The sequence below is a fragment of the Aotus nancymaae genome, unplaced genomic scaffold (genome assembly GCF_030222135.1).
Source record: "Aotus nancymaae isolate 86718 unplaced genomic scaffold, 86718_ANA_hifiasm-v0.15.2.pri h1tg000059l, whole genome shotgun sequence".
In the NCBI taxonomy this organism is placed as follows: domain Eukaryota; kingdom Metazoa; phylum Chordata; class Mammalia; order Primates; family Aotidae; genus Aotus; species Aotus nancymaae.
In genome coordinates, this window is record NW_026988473.1 from 34,404,410 (window position 1) to 34,431,215 (window position 26,806).

The 26,806-nt window shown below is 35.3% G+C and overlaps 1 protein-coding gene across 3 annotated transcripts in view; it reads right to left on the reverse strand.

Annotated features, from left to right (window-relative positions):
* Nucleotides 1–1,085: 1,085 nt before the first annotated feature.
* ANO3 (anoctamin 3) overlaps nt 1,086–26,806 on the reverse strand; it is a 429,363-nt gene continuing 403,642 nt past the window's right edge. For all 3 annotated transcript variants that reach the window (XM_021665048.2, XM_064365095.1, XM_064365094.1), the window contains 7 exons: nt 22,244–22,341; nt 19,297–19,430; nt 18,129–18,281; nt 15,999–16,146; nt 8,060–8,140; nt 7,792–7,897; nt 1,086–4,105 (listed from right to left, as the gene is read on the reverse strand). In XM_021665048.2, coding sequence (XP_021520723.2) covers nt 3,923–4,105; nt 7,792–7,897; nt 8,060–8,140; nt 15,999–16,146; nt 18,129–18,281; nt 19,297–19,430; nt 22,244–22,341 — 903 coding nt within the window. In that variant the 3' untranslated portion in view covers nt 1,086–3,922. The remainder of the gene's footprint in view (nt 4,106–7,791; nt 7,898–8,059; nt 8,141–15,998; nt 16,147–18,128; nt 18,282–19,296; nt 19,431–22,243; nt 22,342–26,806) is intronic.

Below are 26,806 nucleotides of genomic sequence, written 5' to 3' on the forward strand. Positions count from 1 at the left end.
AAGGAAGCTATCAAATGTCATCATGGCTGTGGTTTTTCAGATGAAGCCAGATGGTAAATTCAGTTGAAGGTAACTTATCGCCATTACAAAGATATCAATCCTAGCTAGCAGAAGCCTGGGCTGATCAATGATTCAAGCTAAAGCCTAATTAATATTTCCTTTGGACTACGTATTGTTGTCATATTCCATTTGGAATAGAAATGCCTGTAGGGAAATGCTTAGCTTCTCATTAGAAACTGGGTTGTTCAGGCCACTCCTAAAAGGTTCTCTCTGAGCCACTAATAATAGCAGGAATGAGGTAAGATGTTAACTGATTTCCTGGACGAAACCTAGAACTATACCCAGAGTCCATTTTAATACCATGTTTTGGGGGGTAATGGAGTGGAAATATCTGGTCACCATAGTAGGACTGAGTTGGGCATATTTCAAAGATAGTAAGTGTTCACCGATTCTTATACAAAAAGATAAGGTGCAAGTGTGTGTGTGCACACCCACACACAACACACAGAACCTGGGCTTATGTTAAGGTGCCCCCAGTTGACAGGTTAGTCAATCAAGCCATATCAGTTAAGCAACTTTGCAGGCTACCTGGATTTTCCATTTTGACCATTAGGTCAAAAAAAGCAATGGGCAAATAGGTAGCCTCTTTCTGACAGTCGGCTATGGTGTTCCTGCATGTCCTCCTTCCTTAGCATGCACTGTATCTATGCTAAAATCCAGTCCCAAAGAGATTTTGATGGTGATTTACAGAGCCAGCATAAGTGTGAAGAAGAGAAAGGGCGTATATGTGATGGCAGTATTATTAACCCTCACAAGAACTAATCAAGCTTCCTCTCTCATCTGTGTCTAGTACAAAGCATTAGATAGGTGTGATTTTCTACAAACACTTTATAATGTGCGAATGCCTTGAAGATAACAATAATCTTATCAGAAGATAGTCAAGACTTTTTAAGAGTAAGGTAATGGCCTGCAAGAATAATAAACTAGCCATGTAGCATTAAAGAATGAACAACATCCCCTACCCATACTCAACAAATTCCAATTTAATATTTTAAAAACAAGCAGAATTAAATTTAACATGCAAATTATAGGGAAAGTACCATATTAAATGATAATTTATTGAGTGAAAAAGTTTTCTGTTCATTCCATCATACAATAGATTGTGCTAGAATCATTTTGGAAGAATGTGCAGCATTCACAAGTTGTATCTCATCATGCAGTCACTCAGCAGCATTTTATCTAAAAATACGTGCACAGACTCAGACAAATACAAACTATTTCAGCCATGATCTATGTTGATTTTCCACACATTGTACAGTGAAAGCTCTTCAGCTTGGAACAACTTGTCAAGGCAGACTGCATGCACATATATATTAGTTATTTGCTTGAAAAGACAAGTTAGAATATGAAAATATATAAGCAGCATTCATGTAATACAGAATTCCTGAGAATAGTGTGTGCTATAAATCTTTGAGAAATAATTTGTATTCATATAAAAACCATGATATAAAACATTTCTCCAAACTAAAACAGAGTGATCTAAAACTAACACATTGCAAGGGGCTGTCAGTATTTTCTGTGAACAATGATGAAGGCATAGCTAGGTTCTATTGCGCTGTTTCACAAAATAAATATTTCAGACAATTTTTCTTTTTCTATTTTTCACATCTGTTTCAAAAGTATCAGAGAAGGCATTTTATAAGTCAATGTATTACAATTTTTAAATGAAAATATCTTTCTGTTTTCATATTTTGTTTTCTAGTTGATCAATATGGTTTTAATCCCTAATGGGACTATGTAAAAACACGGAAAAGAAATACTTCTCAAGGACACAGCTATCATTATTCTTTACGCTACTGTTAGACAAATGTTGCTGTCTTGTGGCCCTAATTTAGAAAAGATGTTGGTTGATGTTATCATTAGGTAGAGAGAGTATTTATACTCAGGCATGTGTATACATTTACTTAACAAAGAAAAAGAAATGCAGATGCTACAAAAATGGAGGAGTGTAAAACTCCTTTGTACTTAGTGGAATTCGTTGCTATGATTGCTATAAATAAGCAGGAAGAAGCATGAAAACCTCTCTGGAATCTGAATGGAAGAGTCTCACATAACCAGGGCATGTGAGGGAAGTTCAGAGTCTGAGGCCCTTCCCTTTGCTCAGAATTAGAGGACAAGGAGAAAAGTGAATATGCTTGAGAAAAACAATTAAACAACTATCATCTATCCACTTTTCTTCTGGAGAGAAGAAGGAAAAGCTAACAAAACATTTTCAGTGTTAATATTTAGAAAATAGTTTCCTAGTAAGAGAAATATAATCTTACTAGAGAAACACTAGCATATATACGTAGTAGCTTTATTCCCATTGTGTTTGATCTGGTCTTTTAAATTTTAGAAATAATGGTGCTTTGCTTGATTGGAGAAATAATAATAATCATAGTAACCATAAATATGTGTGTGTGCATATGTGTGATTTCCTTGTTTTGCAAGGATACGTCTTAATTTCTACCATACATTCCCCTACCTCAGCTCTTCTCTTTCTTCCTTTCTGACCTCCATAGCTTATGCCTCCTCTGAACCTTCTTGAGTGCCCCATCACTCCTGCCTCATCTGTCTGTGGGACAGACATACTCATAGATACAGAGTTGACACTGAAATAGAAATTCCACAACAAAGCAAAATTATATCTTTTACAATGAATTTGACTTTGTTTCTAGAGAGTTTTCAAAAATAAACCAGATCAAACTATCAAAGAAATAATAACATAAAACTACCTTCAGTGATGAAAAAAGAAACTAAAACACAAATAAGTGTTTTTTTCTAACAAATAATACAGATTTATATTCATGCATTATTTTCGTTAGTTCATGAGTAAGAGTGCACATTGTTGAAAAAGCATAAGTGTTGCAGAGCATCTGGCCTCAGTTTTCCTGAATAAACATATTACAATTGCAAAAACTGGTGTCAGAGCTGCATAAACCACAACGGATACTACATACTGTCAAGGTGCAAAGGGCCAAGGAAAACCAACGTATTTACAGCATTTCAAGTTAATATTTTGTGAGAGTTGTAATAAATCATAGAGGAAAAAATGAAATATACTATAAAACAGCCTTCCACAGTAAAGTATGAATTAGTTGTGTTCTAAACTATATAAGAATAGCCATTCATATTTTATAAGTATGTGGCTTTATTGGCATTTAGTACAAAAAATTGCAGTGCAACTGGCTCTGCCAGGGATAAAACAGACTTGAAGTAGCCAATGCAATGGAATATTATTTCAACGTATGCTATTCTTTTTGGAATCTTAGATTTTTGGTTTGATTACTAAAGGTGATGTGCAACTCTTCAACTGCATAGTCAATGTAAAGCAGCATAAATCCCCTACGGCACAGATCCATAATCTCAGCAAGAGACAAGGGCAATTCCTACCAACCTGTAAACTGAAGGGATGTGGCATTCTGGCAGCCAAGGCAAGAATTTGTTTAAGTCATTTCTTACAAGTATCTGAACTCAACCATACTTCCCAAAGTCAGATTAATTTGTGAGTGAAGACAGCATGATACTTTAAGCCATGCCTGGCTTCTGAACATTTATATGGAAATCTGTCTTTCAAAACCTCACCACCCTCTTTCCCATTACTCTGCAGTTGATGGAAGGCAGAGGTCTCCAAACATACAACTCCCTGAGACTGGTTCTGAGAATTACATCCTTGCTTTCTGCAATGTCAATGTAATCCTTTTTAAGGTCCCTACAAGCCTGGATATTTCAAATCCCAGAGATGGCTGTGATACATTTCCAAGTAATATATTATACATGTGGTTTGCCAAGTATGCCTTTCTCCTAGATTCCATCTAGCATTCAAAGTTGCCATGATTTCTTCCCATTAATGCTATCACCCCTACTGGGTAATAGGTGTCAACTAAGGCCATTCATGGTGAACAGGCTGACCACTTTTTCTCCGTTGTTGTTGCAAGTGTTCCAGCTCAGCCTCATACATCATTTCTTGAACTAAGTACTTCTCCCGTCGTATTCGTTCATGTAGGCCCTTTGGTACATCTGGAATCAGGTACGCGATGAATGACTTAATCCCAAAAACAAGGTGCTGCAAATTTAAATGTGAAAAGTACAGTTTTCAAAGATTCTGAAATGCTAATCATAAAACAGTACAATGAACAATGTTGCATTTGCCTTGAGTTAAGCATAAGAACTTAGTATGTACCATGTAGAATATTAATATTTTCAAAATAATACTGAAAACACTACTGTTGCTTTCTTCACGTTAGGACAAAACAAGGAATTACTTCCTCTTTTTGCTGCAATATGTTGATATCACTTTATATGTACCGAGCAAATCTTAAATTCCCACCTATAAAATCTTCACATATTATGAAATACTATTATGACATGAATTGTTATACATGGATGAGAAAGATCATATCCAGGGAAAACTCATGTCCAATAGATCATAACAGATATCATGCAAACCACAGAGAATGCAGTCTGCCTGTTATGCTACCATTAAACTCGAACTCAGAAAATGCATTATTCACGTCTATTAAGTCCATATATCATTACTGATGCTTTAAATATTATACCCTTATTACATAATTATTCTATGATAAAAAATACTACTTTTATTTTATTATTACTTCCTTGAGACAGCATCTTATTCTTATGCCCAGGCTGGAGTGTAGTGGCATATACACAGCTCACTGCAGCCTCCATCTCCTGGGCTTAAGCAATCCTCCTGCCTGAGACTCCCAAGTAACTGGAAGCACAGCTGCCTGCCACTACACCTGGATAGATAATTAAAAAAAAAAAATTTTGTAGATACAGGATCTTGCCACATTGCCTGGACTGACCTTGGACTCCCGGGCTTAAGAGATCCTGCCACTTTGGCTTCCTAAAATGCTGGGATTACAGGTGGGAGCACCTGGCATATATTTTGAAAAATGAATTGACAAAAGTATTGCATTTTAAAAAAAAGCAGAAATAAAACTCAAAGGCAGTATTTCTGTGGTTAAAAGTATACATGTTGAATGAGGCTGCTTGAGTTTGAATCTTACACTTACTAGTTGTTTAGCCTTAGGCAAGTCACCTATATTCTCTGTCTTATCCCTAAAACGGTGATAATAATAGTACCTCTTAAAGGTTGTCATAAGTATACACACACACACACACACACACACACAATATACATATGTGTGTGTATATGTATGTGTGTGTGTATATATATATATATGGCTCAAGTTTTGCTTGGTATAGTGTAAGCTCTGCTTAAATATTACCTCCTGTTATTATAAATGCATCCTGTTTTTCCTATGAAAAAGAGAAGATCTTTCAATTTCTCAGAAAGGAAAAAAAATGATACTAATAGCAAAATCTGGGGAAAATAACATTCTTAATGGATTCTTGATAGATAATAGTCTATGTGGAAAAGAAGAATTCAATGTGCTTTAGCTGGGATAAATTATATGTGTCCCAAGAAATTTTACTGCAGAGTAGATCATAGTAAGGCAGGTCATGCTTTTCCATATAAAAGCAGATGATCAGAAGTTTCTTTCTTGATAAAATTATTTGATATTCACAGAAATATCGAGAAATGTGCCTCAAGGGTATAGGAATAAAACTTAAAACATTTGCCATAATTAAATTAGTAAGGAGGGATAGGCTTCAAGTCCCTGAGGAAAAATAATTTCATATAATTTTTTTTTGAGATGGAGTTTCACTCTTGTCGCCCAGGCTAGAGCGCAATGGCATCATCTCGGTTTACCACAACCTCCACCTTTAGGTTCAAGCAATTCTCCTGCCTCTGCCTCTGGAGTAGGTGGGATTATAGGCATGCAACACCACGCCCAGCTAATCTTTTAGTAGAGACAGGGTTTCTCCGTGTTGGTCAGGCTGGCCTCAGACTCTTGACTTTAGGTGATCCACCTGCCTTGGCCTCCCAAAGTGCTGGGATTACAGGTGTAAGCCCCATGCCTGGCCAATTTAATATAATTTTAATAGCACTGACAATTAGAACTTAATGCAGAATTATTTTATAAGAAAGAAGTTTATTCAACTCATTCTAAATGGCACTCTAAGGGGAAATATTTAATGCAATAAAGGATAGTCTCTTCAGTAAATGGTGCTGGGAACATTGGATATCTATGTGTGAAAGAATGAAATGAGACCCCTATCTCTTACCATATTTAAAAATCAAATCAAAATGGATTAAAGACAAGTGTTAAACCTGAAACTATGAAACCACTAGAAGAAAAACACTGGGGAAATGCTTTAGGACATAGACCTGGGCAGACCTCAGAAACATGGGCAATAAAAATAAAAATACACAAACGGGATCAGATCAAACTAAAAAGCTCCTGCATGGCAACTCAGAGTGAAAACTGAGAGTGAATAGACAACTGATAGAATGGGGAAAATATTTCCAAATTATCCACCTGACAAAGGATTAATAAATTTGATGAAATATCATACACAAGACAGAAAAAAATGTTCTAAGTGTGGATCAATCTCATGGCTAGCTCTCTCTATATCTAAAAACAGTAAAAAAGGGTAAGGGACAAAGTAAGTTTCATTAAACAACACCATTGAAGGAATTTAGAAAAAAAACACTCAAAATAATACTATATATATATATTTTGTAAATAAACACATATGCAAGTAAACACGTGGAAGAATTTATACTGGCAAAAAGGGAGTGGATGTTTTTGGAATGAGTGGGTAATGGAATTAGCAATACTGAAAGAAGAAAACAGTAGTGAGGAAATTACATGGATCCATGATGACAATTTGCTTTGAATCCGGGCGTTTTATTAACTTTGTTCATTTGAGTTCCAAAATAAGATTGGGGGGAAAGTGTAAATAAAAATACAATAAAAGTTTTTTAAATCACTGGATTGGAAATATGCTATAACTCTTAGGTCAGACACTCTCACTTCATCAGGAGACATACATATAGGCTCAAAGGAGCAAGCATTTCATTTTAATGATGAAGGATATTTCACTACAAAATTTGAAGTACTTTTTGGAGATCAGTTGAGAGGTATATTACCTTTAAAAACATTTGTTTCAAAAGTCTTAGACATGGTTACCTTTTCTCTGAATAAATTGGTGTGGCCATATAAAACAGATTCATTTAAAGTCTTTTTATTGACCTTAGTGGTTACCTCAGAGAGTAAATACTCAATACATCCTAGTGCTAAATTATTTACTGTATTGAAATAATTATATTCTAAACAAGTCAATAATACAATAGCTTCTGCCAAATTTCTTCACAGGATTACAATCTGATATTATTGTATAGATCTGATTCAAAGTCTCTGTATTTTTAAATATTCTCAAGCACAATTTATTGAATCATCCAGTGTCCCTTACAAAAATATATAAGTGATAAACTGTAATTAGAATTGATTGTTCAGTTTTTTCCACCCCAATAAATCAATATCGGTTATTTTATTAAATGATAAAAATCATCCTTCCCTTTTTAAACTTCATTACTAAAAGGCTCAAAACTAGGAGGCTCAAAAATTTTCAACTCAACCGTGCAGTAGCTTTTTTTTTTAACCCTGATTTCCTGGTATTTAAATTAATATACATTGTTACATTATTCAGCTCTTGCTTTTCTGTACTTGTTATAATGCTTTCATTGTATTTAAGCCTTTTATGGGATCTACTTAAGTATTTTTATGGAAGTCAGTGAGAAACTGATTTCAAAGAGACAACTGATAAATCGTTCAGAAAAGCATTTATCTATAGTAATTTTCATCTCAGCTTGTGACTTACCTCAAACACAATAATGAAGGCCAATCTAGCAGCAAGGATATGCCAGTATTGTAAAGTAAACTCATAGGGTTTGGAACTCCAAGGGGGGCCTCTGTAGTCTCGGTACCTGAAATCCACAAAAACAAACAGAATGAGAAATAGAGATCAAAGAGTGGAGGCCCGAATTTTCTTGATTTGCCAAAATAACAGTTTAAATGTGCTCATTAACATGCAGATGGGAGTGGGTGAAATGGTGAAAGCAAGCAGGAACGATAACTATTACAAGTACCTGCAATAACCAGATTTTCCCATACCAAGTTCACTCAGGTCAAAGAAGGATAGGCTATTGTTGACATATCCCTTTAAGCAACTGGGAGAAAAAAAAATCATGTGACTCAAGAGATTCACACGTTTCTAGTCTAACTATTTTATTACAAATACCAGAATTTTATAAATGTAATTATTCTTTCCATTCTAATGATAAACTTTTAGTAACTCAGCTCTTTTATTCCATTCCCTAACTCTCATAATTGTACCTTAATGAGACAGATTCCTGCCATGCCAATTTCTTCCAGTAATTCCTATCTTGCCTTTTCATCTGGTTTATGTTCATTAAGTAGTTACTACACACTCGACATTTTGCTAATTACTTTCTATGCATTAAAACACTATAAAATATGTTTTATAAATATGCATTCACATAGTACTATTCAATTATAATTAAGTAGTTAGCTAATAAACATTTTTTTTTTTTTTTTTTTTTTGGAGACAGAGTCTCGCTCTGTTGCCCAGGCTGGAGTGCAGTGGTATGGTCCCAGCTTGCTGCAACCTCTGCCTCCCAGGTTCAAGCAGTTCTCCTGCCTCAGCCTGCCGAGTAGCTGGGAGTACAGGTGCCTGCCACCATGCTCAGCTAATTTTTTGTATTTTTAGTAGAGATGGGGTTTCACCATGTTGGCCAGGCTGGTCTCCAACTCCTGACCTTGTAATCCATCCACCTCAGCCTCCCAAAGCACTGGGATTACAGGCATGAGCCACCACGCCAGGCCAACATTGCTTATTTTTTACTTATTCAACATATATATATATATTTATATATATTCATTCAAGATCTATGATTCATTGGAAAAATTCTTAATGCTTGGTACTTAATAGTGAACAAAACAGGCAAAAACCTCTATCCTTGGGTAGCTTACATTCTAGCAGGGTGGGAGAGGAAAGACATAAGCACACAATAAACATAATAAGTAAATTGTACAGAATATTAAAATGCAATAAGTGCCATGGAAATTAAAATGAGGTAATTCTTCCAATAAGTCAGCATTCCTATGGTAACAAAAATCAAGTTTTTAAAGACATTGAGGATGTATGGAAACAAGAACTAGATGAACAAATGTTCCAGAGAGAGAAAAGTCCTTTCTAGAGAAATTGGTAATCACCAATTCTTTTCCTTTCCAGGAGGCATTCATTTGTTAAATCTGGGTGAATACTAAGAATTGGGCTCAGCAAGGCAAAGGGGCTGTACCAAGGGCAACAGAAACCAATGAGTTTTGCCAATTGCATGGGGCTGGGGTGACAGATTGGAAGGTACAGAAGCCCCAAATGCCTGGATGTTTCTCTCACGGGATATTTGCTAAGTTTTTAGGCTGCCTGGAAAGATGGAGGTGGGAGTGAACTTGGTTTCCAAAAGGCAGAATGAAATCTTCCAGAGTGTCATAGCACTTAAGAGAAAAAGGCTTTCTGCAAGTCCTGCTGCAGGAGGGAGGAGGCCTGCCACTAACACAGAGCCTCTCAAAGTTTTGAGGCAGTGGGGACAGAAAGAAGAAAGATAAGTTTAAATCTTCCATAGACCACAATGAATCTTATGACCAAGTGGAGCTAATTCTCACAATGCAAGTTTTTTTTCCATCATATAAAAATTGCTCAGTGGAACTCACTACATTAACAGAACAAAAAAATCTTAAGAACATATAAATAAATAAACATTTTACAAAACTGCAGACATAATTAACTATTCAAAAAACCAAAAATCTGATAGGATCTTAATCTGATGAAGAATTTCTACATAAATACATATAGCTAATGTCATATTTAACAGTGAAATGCTAAATATGTTGAACACTTCCTCCTGAAGTCAGGGAGAAGACAAACATTTCTCTTATTATTTCGATTCAACTTTGTCTACACAAGTAGAAGAAAAAGATAAAACTGGAATTAACATAAAGAAACAATGTATAAAAATGACTTTATTCACACATGGCATAATTATGTATACAGGAAATACAAAATAGTCTAAAAACCATTTGAACTAATGAGTGAATTTAGCAAAGTCACTAGATAGATACAAGGTCAATATAGAAAAAGTAACTATTTCTATATCCTAGCAGCAAATGAAAGAAAATAAAATTTAAACAAATACTATTTATAGTGACGTTACAAATACCAAATATCTGGGCATAAATCTAAAAATGCCATATAGGACCTCAACACTGGGATCTAAAAACAAATCACATGTCTCAGACAATTCAATAAACAAATAAATGGAGTCAGCATATTTAAGGATTGGTTAAAATGTCAGTTCTTTCAGATTTTTAAAAAATGGTAACTGATAAATTGAATCTAAAGTTTATATGTAAATGTAAAGAATCTCTATTAGCAAAGTCAATGTTGAGAAAGAAAATGTACAGATTACAGCACGTAACATTGACTTACTGTAAAGCTACAGTAATTAAGACACTGATCTTCATACAAGGAAAGGCAATAGACAAATGGAAAGAAGAGATAGTTCAAAAACTGATCCACGAACATACATTCACCTGATTTATGACAAAAATGGTACTGCAATCCTGTGGTGAAATAATTGTCTTTTCAACAAACGGTGCGGGAAAAATTGGATGTTCTTAAAGAAAGCAATGTAAACCTTTGACTACCTCACAACATAATAGATTAAGCTAAGGGAAATTGGGATGAGGGGGTTAAAATTTCACGTAGAGTCCTTAGGGTAGACTTTGTTAAGAAGATAACATAAGAAAAGTTTAGGAGTTGAGAGAGGCAGCCATGAGGGTATCTGGGGATGGACAGTTTCAAGCAGAAAAAGCAGAGTCCTTGCCATGGACCAGGGACTTTGAGAGGGTGGAAACAACAGGAGGGAGGGAATAGTGTTGGAAAATGAGTTCAGAGAAAAAGCTCACTTTGTATGAACTTAAGGAGGACTTTGGCTCCTAGTTAAAGTGAGGTAAGAAGACACTACTGTTTTTGGACCACATGAATTACATGAATGAACTTAAATTTTAAGGATCAAGGATCCAGGTAAGAGATGATAGTATCTTGAGCTAGGTGGTGGCAGTGGAAGTGGTATGAAAAGGGGATGTTTATAAAGCCGGGTCAACATGTTTTCCAGTGGATTGTGTGGGGTGTGGAAAAAAAGTATTCAAGGCTGATTCCAAGGATTGTGGTGTGAGCTACCATAATTATGAAATTGCTATTAACTGAGATGGGGAAGGCTGAAGGTTAAGCAGGATTGGATGAAATTTGGAGTTTAAATTTGGGTATGGCAAGTTTTAGATGTTTATTAGACATGTAAGAGGAGATGCCAAGTAGACAGTGGAATATTCAAGTTTAGAATTCTGGTATGAAAGTAGATCAATCCATGAAATTGAATTAGAGGACCAAGGAAATAAATAGAAATACAGAAGATAATAAGTCCTTAGACTGAGCCCATGGGGAACTCCAAAACTAAAACGGAGAGATGCGGAGAACTAGCAAACATCATTGGACAGGTATGGCTGGTAGCAGGAAAACCAAAATTATGTGGCTTTCTGAAAGTCAAGTGAATAAAGTATATTAAAAAGGGAATGATCAATTGTCAAATGCTGCTTAGAGGCCAAATTATGTGAGAACTGGGAGTTGACAAGTGAGTTTGACAATGTGAAAGTCATGACATCTCAGGGGCGCCCTGGAGCATATGTGCTATTGAAAAGAGTTTAAAAGGGAAGAGGAGGAGGGGAATTGGAGAACACAGGAACAGAAAATTCTTTGGATGTAGTTTTTGTTACAAATGGGAGCAAAGACATAAAGATGTAACTGGAAGGCAGCTGGGGCAAGGGAGAACTTTATTGACTAGAAGAATACAAGCATGTTTTGATGTTAATGTGAAAAAGCAAATAGAGGTAAAACACATAATGTATGAGAAAAAGGGGTGAATTACTAGAATAATGGTCTCAGAGAAAGAGGAAGAGATTCAGGGCACAAGTAGAGGAATTTTTGCCTTTGATACAGGAGCACAGATGGTTCTATTTCTAGGAACTTGGAGAAGGCAGGCTATATGGGACACATACTGTAGGTAGGAAGATGTGATATTAGACATCTGTGGAAGTTCTTTTCTAATTGATTCCATTTTTTTTTTAAGTAGGAAGCAACATCAGTTCAATGAGAATAAAAAAGAAGGTGCAGAAGGCTTGAGGAGCAAGAAGGCATGATAAACTTCTCTAAAAAAGTAGATGGGCAAATGGATTAAAAAAATAAAATACATTTATCAGGTCCACACAAAGTATGTGATACCAATTTAAAGTGAAGCTAGTCAGTGTGGTTTTCGTTTTCCAACATTCACACACAGCTGCATGAGTGCAGTGCAGAGTAGACAAAGAGTTCGGAGAACCAAGGATGTGATTCTGCAATTCCATAACAAAGTGAATGGGGGCAGAGACCTGCATATCCAAAGAAGTGGTTACAGTGATTGGGCAACTGGTTTGTAAGATGTTTAAAGATGGAAAAGAGGACATTAAAGGAAAGGGACGCAAGGATGAGTTATTATGACCAATGCTTTAGCGATCTAGGTAAGTTCAAAGAATTGTTAAAGGTGGTTCATTTTTACAACAACTTTAAAACATATATAGTTTATCTCCATCATAATGATTAAAGAATTAAGGTTTAAAGAGACTAATTAACTTTCTCTAGGTCTATAATTCTAAAAATGCTTGGCCTCAAAACCCCTTTGCATTTAAAAAATTTATTAAGGATCTGAAGAAGCTTTTTCCACAGGGATATACCTATTGATATTTTAACACATTAGAAATTAAAGCTGAGAAACGTAGAAAATGTCAATTAATTCATTTAAAAACAACAATAATTTATATTAAGATAAATTAATGTAAATGACCTATTTATTTTACCTATATTTACCAAAAGAAAAACATTTAGTGAGAATGACTGCTTTAAATGTTTGCAAATCAATTTAATGCCTGTTTTAATAGAAGACAGCTAGATTCTCATATCTGGTTCTATATAAAATCTGTTGCAATATGTTATTTTGGTTGAAGAATAAGTAGAAACTCTGGTCTCATATAGTAAGACTATTTTAATAGCATTTGAAACAATTGTGGATATTTTTCATTGACATCTATCAAAGTTCTACATGTGATACTTTTTAAGGATTAGTTGCAATGTGGAATTTTAAACCATGTCAATAAAGTTTTCATTCTGTTACATTAAAATCCCTAAGTCTAACTTGTATTTTAAATTCATCTTTTAGTCATTCATGATGTTGTAACATCAAATATGGGTTATTTGGAAAATATTCATTCCTAGAATCATGCAGCTTTTCCAAATGTTGACATATTTTTACTATAGAACATGAAAAAACTCACAATTGTCAATATCACCATTTATTTTTATCAGGAAAAAAATCAATAAGCATTGGGAAGTTTTTAAGCTCAAAGTGGTAAATAAAAGTTATCTAAAATTCTAATTTTCACTTCAGTGCTTGAACTTTATCAATGGCAATAAATATAGCAATAGTTGTGAGCATTTCTTCAAAGACTGCTAAATATCCAAGTCTGAACAATCATAGATTGTCTGGCAATCATTATTTCATGTTGGAAAAAAGTTTGCTCAGTTTGTAACATCAGCGATCACGAGTGTGTTTTTTTTTTTTTCTTTGAGATGACCATCACACTTTGGCATGCAGCAGAAGTGGTTTATGCACAATTCTTATTGTGTCACATAGAATATTTAAAAGACATGTATTCAATAGTGGAGATTTTATTAAATCAATAATTATTGCTGCTTCACTGAGGACAGACTGAACTTCTTACTCAAATTTTTTATGTTGGCCAAATTATGGTGAGGAATACAATCACTACTAATATTGTTTGGTGCCACTGCCTTTAGTTATGCAAAACTACCATAAACTTTATTCACCAATATTTTTGGATCGCTAGGGCAAATGTAAATATATTAAAAGGGAAAATGATATCTTAATTTCGTTATAAAAATTCTATTGACTTCATGGACCCCTGAAGGAGATCTGCAGACCCCATGTTAAGAAGGACTGCCCTCAGACAAATAGTTGTGGGAACCTAGATTCAAATACACATCCATTTGATTCTAAACCTTGAATTCTTAATTACAGAGCTATGCTGGCTTCCCTCCATTAGTTGTCCATCTAAGACCCAATAATTTATCATTTCACCTACTCTCTTCCCAATATCCTTCTCTCCCATTGTCATCTTGTCCTTCTGCCACTTTGCTCCAAAAATTTCCAATCTGAATTAATCTGTGCCAATTTAGCTGCTAAGCATATATGGACAATAATTAAACAGGGTGTTCCTCTGAATGTGTGGTGTCAGTGTAACATAAGCCCTTCACGTCTTTGCTTGAAATTAGTCTACATTCCTAACCATTGAATATGGAGATGAGATCGGGTGCTATCTACATGAAAGGCAGGTTCTGGAATGTAGAGTACCTGCCAATCTCATTTTCGCCTGCCACTAGGTGGCAGTGAAGACACTGACAAATAATGCTTCTATGGACGAGGGCTCCCCAAAAATCCTATATATTTTAAAACCTTAACATCTGCTTCTAGATTATTTTGAATTAAGAAAAAATAGGGTCTTTTAAACTACGAATACAAAATCCCACTTATATTGAAAAGTGCTTTATAGTTCATAAGATCTTATCTCAGACACCATTTCTTAATCATAAGGGCTATGAACACTTTTTATCATGACCAACTAGGTTCAGATTAATGATGTGCCTTTTAGTAAAAGGTAAAGTTAGAACTTGAACGTCAAATGTCTAGCATCAAGTTAAAATCCTTTGACAAGATCCCAAAATATGCAACATATAAAGGAAATATCCATCCTTTTATCACCTCTCTGAAAAATTGAGACATTTATATCCAGAAAGGTATTTCATTGATCCGAGAAAATGTCAGCTCCTCAGCAGAGTTAACAGTGGATTTCTTCTTATTCCAGGGCTCATTCTGCTGTGGCACATGTCCTGCATCCAGATCAGCTGCATACTGCTGAAGGAAGCAGGAGAAGCTTCTCCTGTGGGCTTCTTCCACATCTAAGACTGATCTCCAAGTACACCTCTGTTTTATGTGTCTCCAGCTCCTCCCTGTACCTCAAATCCAATGCCTTCTTGCATTTTCCCTCAATACCTTATTTCAGTAAGGAAATAGCTGAAAAAAACTTATATGACCTAAAGCAGTGGTTCTAAACTGGGTGATTTTGTCCCCCAGAGGACATCTGGCAATGACCAGAGATAATTTTGGTTGTCACAAGTTGGGGAATAGGGAGGTTACTATTGGTATCTACAGGATGGTGATGAAGGATGCGGCTAAACATCCTACTGTGTACAAGACAGCCCTCTGCCTCTATGAAAAGATAGAATTACTTGGTCTAAAACATCAATAGTACAGAGGTTGAGAAACTGTGTTATAAATAGTGGATTTAAATTTTAAAAGCAAATACATGGGAGAAAGAATATTTTGCATTCTTAAAGCCCTTAGGTGTAAATTCCTTTCTGAAAATCTCTAGACATATAGCTGACAGTTCCTTCATGCTCTGCTTCTCCCCGCAAATTAGCACCGTTCCATTCAGCCATTTGGTTAGCCAGTATAGCTTGCAGTTTCCCCATCTATATAGTAAGAAGATTGCACTGGGTGATTTCTAAGATAACTTCTATTTACAAAATGTAAGTTCTACATATATTTTTAATATTTTTATATTTGTGATGGGTTTCCAAGTAAAAGCATTAGACTCTAAGACTATTTGCTATAATAACACTGTTGTCCTTTCTACCTTGCTTGATTTCATCTAATAAACACATTATAAATGCAATGCTTAGAAACACCCCCTTAACGGTCACAGAACAAAACTTCCCAATAAGTTCCCATTTTAATTACAAATGTAAAACATATCAGGAGAATATTTAAATTTTAACCTTACTTTTCACTTTGTTCTACATGATTTGCACAGGGGCCATATTTGTATTCATAGACAAAACGTGGGATGTAATCTGAAGTAATAGCAATTACAAATGCATTGGTGATCACAGCCAATATACCAATTCCTTCGAGAATTCCAAGCCAGATACCTGGTAAGATAAAGATTAATCATGGTGAACAAAAATAAAAAATATGAAAGCCCTGTGATTAATCTTATTTTGGAAATAATGTTTTACTTATGCTGGGACCCCAGCTCTGTCCACGATGTGCTTTCTTAGTATAGTACTTCAATCCAGATATTATAGCTATTGAATAAGCTTTTTCCACAAAGGGAAGATAGATCTCATCTAGAAATATTTAAAAATTGAAATGCTATTAGGACTTCATTCACGTCTGCAACAATGAGACATGGCACAGGTGTACAAGATATTTCAAAGTCTAATTTACAGAACTTGCTGAGGCAGTAAAAATAATATATAAGAAACTCCAGGTTCTACATGGTTATGCACACTGTGAAATATCTGCAGTCACTCTGGAGTTTGTCTTTATTTTTGTCAAATATCTTTTTAAAGTAAAAATATAATGCTCTGTATATATGTATAATGTGTATATTATATATATTATAATTACATATTTTATATATATTACATATTTTATGTATATATAAGATATATATATTATATATATATATATCATATATATATAAATACACACACACATAGTTCCTTTGTGCTGCTATAACAAAATACTTGAGACTGGGTAATTTATAGTGAACAGAAGTTCCTTGCTGTTTTGAGGCTAGGAAGTCCTAGATCAAGGCAGCAGCAGGTTCAATATCTGGAGATGGCTAATAATATACCTAAAATATATGTATATTATGTATAACAATATATAGAGAGAACATTCTATTTTACTTTAAAAAGATTTTATATATAAAAATACTATATGAAATACTAATCATATAAATATGATTAGTATTCCCAATATAGGGCCAGATTACCAAATCAGATACAATGGCCAAATGGCCAAAGAACATAAACACAATTAAGAAAGAAGAAATATGAATATATTACAAAATATATTACAAAAATGCTAGTAAATAGAAAAATAAAAATTTTCCTCTTCAGTTTCTTAAGGATAGAACAACAATCTAAAAATCCTTATTACACTTGGAATTGTTGTAGAATAGAGAACTGTACTTATGATGAGAGTATAAATTGGCACAACAGTTCTGTAGGACATGCTGCCAAATTATGTATCAAAAACTTAAATGTGCATGCTCTTTGAATAGGAGTTCCAGTGTACCCTGAGGAAATAATCTGGCAAAGTACATATGAATATGGTCACTTCAGTGTTGTTTATAACATCAAAGTACTGAAGCAATCTAAACATCTCTGGCTAAAGTAATAATTTTTAAAATGCCATACACTTATAATAGAAACCTATGCAGCAATTATACAAAATGAGGCAGAGCTGTGTCTATTGACAAGGAAAGGTCTATATGAAATCCTTTTTAGTTATGAACAAGTTTATGAAATAGCATGTTAAATATAAATGTAGTCTCAACTGAATTAATATTCCTTTTTTCTTCTGATGACTAAAAGTGCTAAGTTTTGTTATGGTTGGAAGGGTGTCCTCATAGGAGAAAACCACACGGTGCTAGGTAGGACCAAGTTATGTTGTCTTCATCCCTTTGTGCTGCTATAACAAAATACCTGAGACTAAGTTCCTTGCTGTTTTGGAGGCTAGGAAGTCCTAGATCAAGGCACCAGCGGGTTCAGTATCTGGAGATGGCCTAGCTTCCAGCTTCCAAAATGGCACCTTGCTGCTGCATCCTCTGGAGGGGACAAACCCTGTGTCCTCACATAGCAGAAGGTGGGAAAGCAAAAAGGGGATGAATGCTGTGTCCTCACACCTTGGGTACTGGAAGAGATTGAAGCCACTCCTTCAAGCTTTTTTCTAAGAGTCCTAATCCCATTCATGAGGAATCATGGCTTAATCACTTCTTAAAGGCTTCTTAATGCTATGACACTGACAATTAAATTTCAATATATGAATCCGGGGCACACTCAAACCATAGCACACATCTTGGTGTTAGTAACGTAAAAACCATTTAACTTCTGAATCTTACCTATGTCAGTTGCTCGGGCTGGCAAAGGCCTCCGCCATTGGGTAACAAATTTGTATGCATCCAGCCTGATTTCAATGATATTGTTTAACAAAGCCAAAAGAGGGGCTAGAGGAAAAGCCGCAACAAAGATGGTGGTAAAACCAAATTGCAAAACTGCAAAGGAAGAGCATTAGGAAATTAATAAGGAAAGTCACAAACTTCCTTTGTGACAAATTAGATGCTTTATATAAATTGCTTTTAATGCTTTCAACATTCCTACAAAGTAGATATGTTTATCTCATTCTACATCTCATTTTACAATTAGGACAACTTTATCTCATATATGTTAACAAACTTGCTGAAGGGCAGATAGGTAGAAAATGTTGAAACCTGTATTCAAATTAGGTTCTGAATGGACTGAAAGTCTATGGGCTTTCCACCTTTATATAATGTAGCACGAAGAAGAGAGAAAAAGAAGAAATGGAGGGAAGACTGGAGACAAAGAAGAGGAAGAGGAGGAACAAGAAGAAGAAAGACGAAGAAGAAGGAAGAGGAGGAAGAGAAGAGGAGAAAGGAGGAGGAGAATAAGAACAAGAAGGAAGAGAAGGAGGAGCAGGAGGAGGAGAAGAAAGAGAAAGAAGAGAAAGAAGGATAAGGAGGAGGAAGAGAAAGTGAAACCTAATCTTGTCCTCCTTTTTTATAGATAAGAAAACTGAAGGCCAGAAAGAAGCAAATATTAAGGCAACACTCAGTGATTCTAACAGTTGGAATGAGAATCTCATTTTCTTAATATAAATAATATTCTCAAGAAATTAAGATTCAGACTGAGTCTGTGCAAAGGTTTATTGTGAAAAATAATTACTGCTTTATGTGAGTAGAATGGTAGGTTTCTTAACTTAGAAACTGCTTCAGCATTGTTTTGTTTCTTCAAACTATTTGCTCCTTAAGTAGGTGTTCCAATGTGAGAAAAACCTTCATTTTGGTCAATGCATGGCTCTCAGAGAACAAAACACGTGAGTCTGCCAAGGGTTAGTATCTCTAGCTCTTCGAGATAAAGGTGCAGATGTGTTTTACAATACTTCGGGTTGGAAAGGAGAGATATAATTTTCTCTTTTAAGCCAAAGCTTGTGTGAAGTAGAAAAACAATATCAAGAAGGCCAAATAGTCCTGTAGATTTTTTTTTTCTTACCCATTTCTAAGTACTCATCCATCAGTCCATGAAGGTTCATGGGCTGCAGATTCCAGTCATTTTCCCACTGAGGTATGGAAGCATCATGTATTCCCCGCTTGATTTTATGTCGTGACCACCAGTTCTGGATCAGCCTACATCACAGAGCAGACCAAGGGCTTTTGAGAGCTGATTCAAGCACCCAGTTAACAATTATAGTGAATCAAGAAATGAGTAAACCCAATTCCAGCTCCTCAGAATTGGAGGTAGTTGGTTTTACCTTTTATAAAACACATTTTGAAAGCTTAAAAAATCTTAAAGAATTTTTAAAAAATCTTTTGCAAAACTTTAGCATAGGAGAATAGGTGCCAGCCTTCCATAATTCTCCTTGGTCCTATAACAATCTACATATTTATCTAGGAATTCATGCTGTACACTAAAATGGTCCTTGATATTGATTAAACAAATACTATTTCTATGATTCCTTCCCCTCTCCCCACCCATATAAATACTTAAACTTCTAGGTTGCCTGCTGTGCTTAGGTCTGACCCTTTCATTGCTCATAACATAAAATATTCTGAGCTATACTCTTTGAACAGGAATAAAATCATGTTTCACATAAACTAATTGACCTTTGGGTAGGATTTCAAAAAATTTAAGTTCTAGTTCCCATCCCACAATGCATTAACCATGTGATTTTTAGGAAGTCGTTTCACCTCCCTGAGCTTATAAACATGAGGAGTCTAAGTGTGATTATTACATTCTGCTATTGCAGCGAACAATAATTACTAGGCAATAAGTCTGTGTCCATGAGTCTGTATTTCAGACCTGGAAAGGAAGTAACAACACTGTTTTCTTAGCCCAAGTAGAATCTTGGAATTATGTGACTCAGACATATTGTGACCTTCTGGGTAATGAACTATTTAATAGCTCAGTGAAAATTATCTCCAGGATGAAGTGAACTTTACAGGACTCGGTAAATAGTACCCTTAATCATGGAACCTAAGTGGCAGTTGGAGGAGCAACCACAGAACAAATGTCAGGCAGTGCTTCACCCATGAGGTTGCCTCTGGAGCCTCATGAAGGCAATAAAGAGCTGGAGGTGACAGTTGAGGCAGATGTGCTTGTTTCTATTATATTTATTTTGGTTCTGTTTAAAGTTTTGCTTGAAGAAAGAAAATTGTGGTTTTCAAATGTTTTGCTTTAATGGCTGGTCTACGCCCACTAAATTTTCATTAACGAAGCCTTTGCCTAGGTATTGGGAAGAGTAGGATGTGCCATGGCGTCCTTAGGATTTAATATACGTAATCCAGACTGACTCCTAGGGCAAAGCCATAATGAAAATGTCCTGTCTAAAGTGCACAGCAAGTATGGAAGTCCACGAGTAGTGATAATAAAAAGAAACTTTTTTATGCTGCAATGACCCCCACACCATCTTGTTGATACTTATGAAGTACTCGTAGCATGTTACATTCCGTGCTAGCACCTGACACCTAATTTCCTGTTTCTTTCAATCAATGTTTCCTAAATCCTGTTTTAAAGAGGTGACCCAAGAATAGGAAGGAATACTACAAATGAACTGGGCTCCCCAATCCTCTATTCTCTCTTTGTTTAGGAGAGATTTGCATAAATTTGTTCTGAATATTAAGTCTGTATAAAACTCTCTTCACAAAAGGTTGTGTCATTTATGCTGAAGGTTTAAAAAGCATTGGGTCAAGACATCTCACTTAATCTTCACAAATCCCCTATATTACAAATGGACTAAAAAAGTCCTACAGAGGTCAAAGAAATTTTAGTAAATTCAGCAAGGAAGAGAGAAGGAATTTAAACCAGGCCCGGGTAATTCCACAGCGCATTCTCTAAGACTGCCTGTAAATTAACACAATACTTTATAGCAGATTTCAGGGTTAATATCACTTCTGGAACCTCCAGGTCTTTGTTCAGGTATGTTCTGATAAAATATGTACCTCTAAAAGAAAAAAAGTAGGAGTATAATTTGATAAATAAGCCCAAGCTACTTATATCGTCAACCAACTAACCAGCTTTTCCCCAATAGTCAAGAAATTATTCAAATAGTCAATGTTTTTAGTTGAGTAGGCTCCAAACTTCAATATCATATTGTTTTAAATACCCAGTGGTTTGGTCTATTTTAAAGGAAAGTATATATATTTTTTTCTTTTTTTTTAATTGCATTTTAGGTTTTTGGGTACATGTGAAGAACATGCAAGATTGTTGCATAGGTGCATACGTGGCAGTGTGATTTGCTGCCTTCCTCCCCTTCACCTATATCTGGCATTTCTCCCCATGCTCTCTCTCCCCAACTCCCCACCCCCCGCTGTCCCTCCCCTATTTCCCCCCAACAGGAAAGTATATTATTTTAATATATGTGAAAGTGAGCATTCAGCATCTCTGTAAGCATTTCACAGGCAGCTAAAACATTTAAAATAATGAAAATAGAATTCTATCGTTTGATGTTATTACAATCAGTCCTGTTCTAACATTTTGCTGTTGTAACAAAGAGTACAAAGCTTCCCATCCAGGATTTGATCTTTGCTTGATTCTTTTGGGAGGAATGAAGGCTGTCTTTCTTAATCAATAAACTTGGTCTGCTGGTAGCCAAAGAAACACCCCAGAAAATTAATTTTATATTCAAGAACCTGTAGTGTCAAGCATGTTTTCAAACTAGTAACAAGTGTCTTAATGCATTAAACAAGTTACTATACATTCATTATTCTATTTAACCCTTACAGCTGTTCTTGAGGTAGATATATTATTGATATATTCTTAGCTAAAACAGGCTCTGAAAGGTTTAATTTACACGTGGTCAGACATTTAGCAAGACGCAGAACAGGAACTGAGCCATCATCTGTCTGATTACCACGCCCAAATTCTTAAGCACTACTCACACCTCCTCTAGCTTTCTTCTTTGTAACTACACACTAGGCAAGTTTGAAAATAATGTGCTCACGGGTATCCCAGTTCCATGAAGTTGTTCCATATTTGCTTCAAGAACATAATGACACCCATCTGGAGGCAGAGGTCTATCAAACAGCCACTAGGATGACACTGAAATAGAACATAAGAGTAATAATGATATTAGTCTTCTTCCCAGTTGGCTCAGGCATGCCCATCTTTAAACTGTGCAGCAAATTTTAAGCTGGGTCACACCATCTTGTGCACAAAAAATAAAAATAAAAACAAGAAAGAAACAGCATGTATGAGGATACTTGATGGGGGGATTCTTCAGTAATTATAATGAAATAATGATCAAAATTTAATAGCAATAGCAACAAATCTAACTTTTAGTGAGCACTTACTGTCTGCCAAGCTCTTTGTTGGGCTTGATCACATTTAATAAATGCTATGGAATATTATATAACCATGAACAATCAAGATGATAGAAAATAGTTAATTCTATGGCATAATGTTTATATTGTTTTCAATAACCTCTTTATTTCAGAATAAGTTTACATTTATAGACAATTTGCAAAGATAGTAGAGAGTTCTCGTACACTCCTTACTCAGTTCTACCTGTTGCTCCGTACATTACAATGGTATATTTGACAAAAGAAAATGATATTAGTACATTACAATTAGCTAAATGCAAAGCTCTCTTTGGATTTCACTGGTTTTCCACTCTCTGCTCCAGGATCCAACCCCACATACCCGATTGCATTTATTTTTCACATCTCCCTAGTCTCCTCCGGTCTGAACAGCTTCTCGGTTTTTCATAACTTTAAATGTTTTGAGGATTGATGAATGTGTAACTTGAAGAAAGTCCCACAATCTAAGTTTGTCTAATGTTTTTCCTATGTTTAGACCAGAGTTATGTGTTTTGGAGAGACCAATAAATCACAAAGGTGAAGTGGAATTTCCCTCACATCGTATCAGGAACACATGGGAAGCACACGACATCACTGATGATGTTAATTGGTTAATGTAGTGTTTTCCAATTTTTTCCACTGGAAAGTTGCTCATTTTTCTCTTTTTCTGTTCTATTCTTTAGAAGGGAGCCACTAAGTCTAGCCCATTCTCAAGAGGGTGGGAGGTGTTGAACCTCTGGAGAGGAAGTATCTACATATATTACAATGTATTTTTAAGTGATAAATGCAACGCCACAAAAATAATTAGTCGGTATGATCCCATTCTTTCCTCTGTGCTTTTCTGCTTTTTATATTTTCAGTAAGTTACTGTTGGAGACCCACACAAACAAAAATGTGATTTCAATGAAAATTGCAACCAATGTATTTTACTGGAAAATTTTGCCGTATTGAAGACCCTTGGGTGGGAAGGCGTGGGTCTGTTTCTTTAGAAATGGGTCCATGTCCTGCTCATAAGGATGACTGTCTTCTCTATGGCTTTGATCCACAGTTTCTATTTATATTAAATTGGTACTAGTGAAACTTCAAAGAGAACAAATAATTAAGACACAAAGAGCCTACTTTTCCTGTTCCAGCCCAGTAATTTAAGACTCCCTAATCTGATCCTGAGAGATCTGCAAATGGTCATGCTTACTGCATGAAGAGGTCTAAATTCTCCCATCGAAGCAAACCTCTTTTTCTAGGCTGAATTTAGCATTTCCTAAACTTTTCCACATATATCTTATAAACAGGTTCACTGGAATGACTGAGGCAGAATAATTATTAAGCTACGGGGGCAAATCACAGATCACAGCTGCAAGCCGAAGCTTTTCATTTTTGTACAGACTCAGAGGCAAACTGACTTGCCCAAGGCCATGCAGTGTTGATTGGTGCTGTGGAAATGAAAGCCTTACCCCCAGTTCCCTAATCCACTGCTCTTTTATATTACACTAAGGATGAATTCCATTTACCAATGTGTTTGCTGCCTTGAAGTGTGGGTTTAACACAAACATATTATTTTGTGGGATGGAAAAAAGAAGATGATCATAGGATCATGTGATTTCACTCCCCACAAAAAATAGGCCCAAGTAGGGTAGCTAGAAGACAAGCCACTTATAATTTCCTTGAAATTGAGCCTTGATGACTTTATGATTTGTAAGGAAGATAAGGGGGTCCAATAGTTTTTGTGGGTTTGTCAATTCCCATAATGATGGCCTTGCACTAAAGCCAGTCTATCAAAACTCTAAATTCCATTTGGTAAAAAAAGCCCATACTTAGAATGTATAAAAGGGCTTGAGTAAGTGTGCAGAAGACACAGGCATTCATTCCAATTGCGCCACTCAAAATCGTATGACCATGGGCAAGCCAAACTAGATGCTGTCATATATTTTTCTCTTACTCCTTGTGAGAACCCCGGATGGTAGTTGGTATCTTCACTCTGTAGATGATAAAGCTAAGTGACAGAAAAAACTATCAGACTCTCATATCTATGTTCCTTCACTTACTTTAGTATGCTTACTCTAAATCCAACATAGATGTGTGAGCCAGCAATCAGACAGCAATTTCTCAGCAAAATAAATTTTTATTATGTCTTTGATTATACCTGTATGCCATCCTAATGGTGGCTGGTAAGCACAGTGTTCAGAGCACAGGATCTGAAGCTACACTGGAAAGATTTAAATAGTAACTCCATCAGTTTGTATGTTTGTATAATTGTAGAAAAATTACATTTGCAATTGCAGGCACTGCACATCTATGACTTTGTTTCCTGATCTGTAAAATGGATACAATAATAGAATTGTGAGGATTAAATGCATTAATACACAGAGAGCACTTAGAAACAACTGCTGGAGTATGTTAGCACATAGTAAGCCCAAATTGGGTAGGTGATCAGTCTTTTAGCAGATACAGTCATAATTCTGGGTCATGAAAGGAAACTGCAAGTTGGATTTGGGGACTTTCACGCAGCCCTGGATTATGAAATGCCTTAATTTGTGTTTGGCCAATAGAATAATACACAGGTAGCTGTGGAAACAGAGCACTAATAAATATCAGCAACAACTTATAGAGTGCCTACCACACTCCAGGGGGTGTGTTAATTGTGTTATGTAAATTACCTCTTATCTATAAGCAACTTGGCAATCTAAGTATTACTACTGCTGTTTAGGATAAAAACAAACAAACAAAAACTGAGATATTCAGAGAGACTAAATTAAGGGTAAATAACTGGTAAGCAGCAATGTTAGTTTGCCTTTGCACATGGGCTTCTGATTATAAAGCAAATTTTCTTAGGAAACTTTAGGATCTATCCTTTTATTCTGATCAATTTCTAGAATGTTCTGGGGAGACAACATAAAGGAGAACTCCCCTGAGTGCTCCCTTTAAAAAAAAAAAAAAAGCCTAGAAATAACTCTACTACGTTTTCTTGGGGAATCTTTTCTTAGCCTCTCTCTGGATTATGACATCCTACTAATACCACCATACATAAATTGACTTTTATATTCGAATAATTGAAACAATTTTGAACTAGAAAAGGAATAGATATTTTGACCAAGAAGAGAGAACAGATTCTAGGAATAGATACAATTATGAGATATACAATATGGTAGATCTGGAATAGCATTTTGCTGAGTGAAAAAAAATGTATTTTTATTAAACATGTGGCTTTCAACTGTGGGCAAAATAATTTGATTACACCTTATTCCAAAATAAACTTTTAATAGGTCAAAGATATCAATATTTAAAATTAACATTAGTAAAAACTATAAGTGATCTTTAAAAAATCTAGAAATGAGAAAACATTTTTTGGCATGATACTATTCCTCAAACCTTCATAGGTTTTTTTCATGAAACAGTGATATTTTGATTAGAAAATGCTCTACAGCTTTGTTAAAAAAAGTATCAAAACAATTAAAAGATACATTAGCAAATAAGAACAAACTGTAGTAAATTTGAAAGAACAGAGCCTAATTTTATTTGTTTATGTATTAGTAAGACAGAAAAATAGTCTAATTAAAATGGACAGGAATAGTATATACACACATACAGAAATATACAGTGTTCAAGAAACATATGAAAAATATTATCCATCTCATTCATAATTACAGAAACTAAAATCATTGGCTACTAGATTGGTAAAGGTAAAAATGCTACTATTGGCCAAATATTGAAGCAGCAGGCTCATGCATTCTAGGTAGGGGTGGCATTTGGAGGTCTATTTCTCGGTCTCAGTTAAAATATACAGTATGTCTATCTGGTAACCCAGCAATACTACTGCTGGGCAGTTTTTCCATATAACATACATATTGTAAATCAATAAAGAAATGCGAGCCTTACATATTTATATGTTGGTGTTTCAAGTATGATGTCTTTTGGACTAAAAGGAAACCTAACATATTTAAAAGTGTGAAAATTTACCTGATACATAATAATTTCAAAAAAAAAAAAAGGAAAATTACTGGAGATAAATGCCTGGGGTCTGTAAATGAAAGAAATTAATATGATTTAAAAAGAGAGCTGAGGTGAGAATCTTGGGGTTTAACTTTTCAGTTTATCCCCTTTTTTGAAAAGATGTAGTTGCTTCCTTTCTGAACAATGTGTTTTCAATATCCAAAGACTTTGCTGAACTTCTCCTCCTTTCTTTAGCTCCCTTCCTCCCACAGCAACTGGCC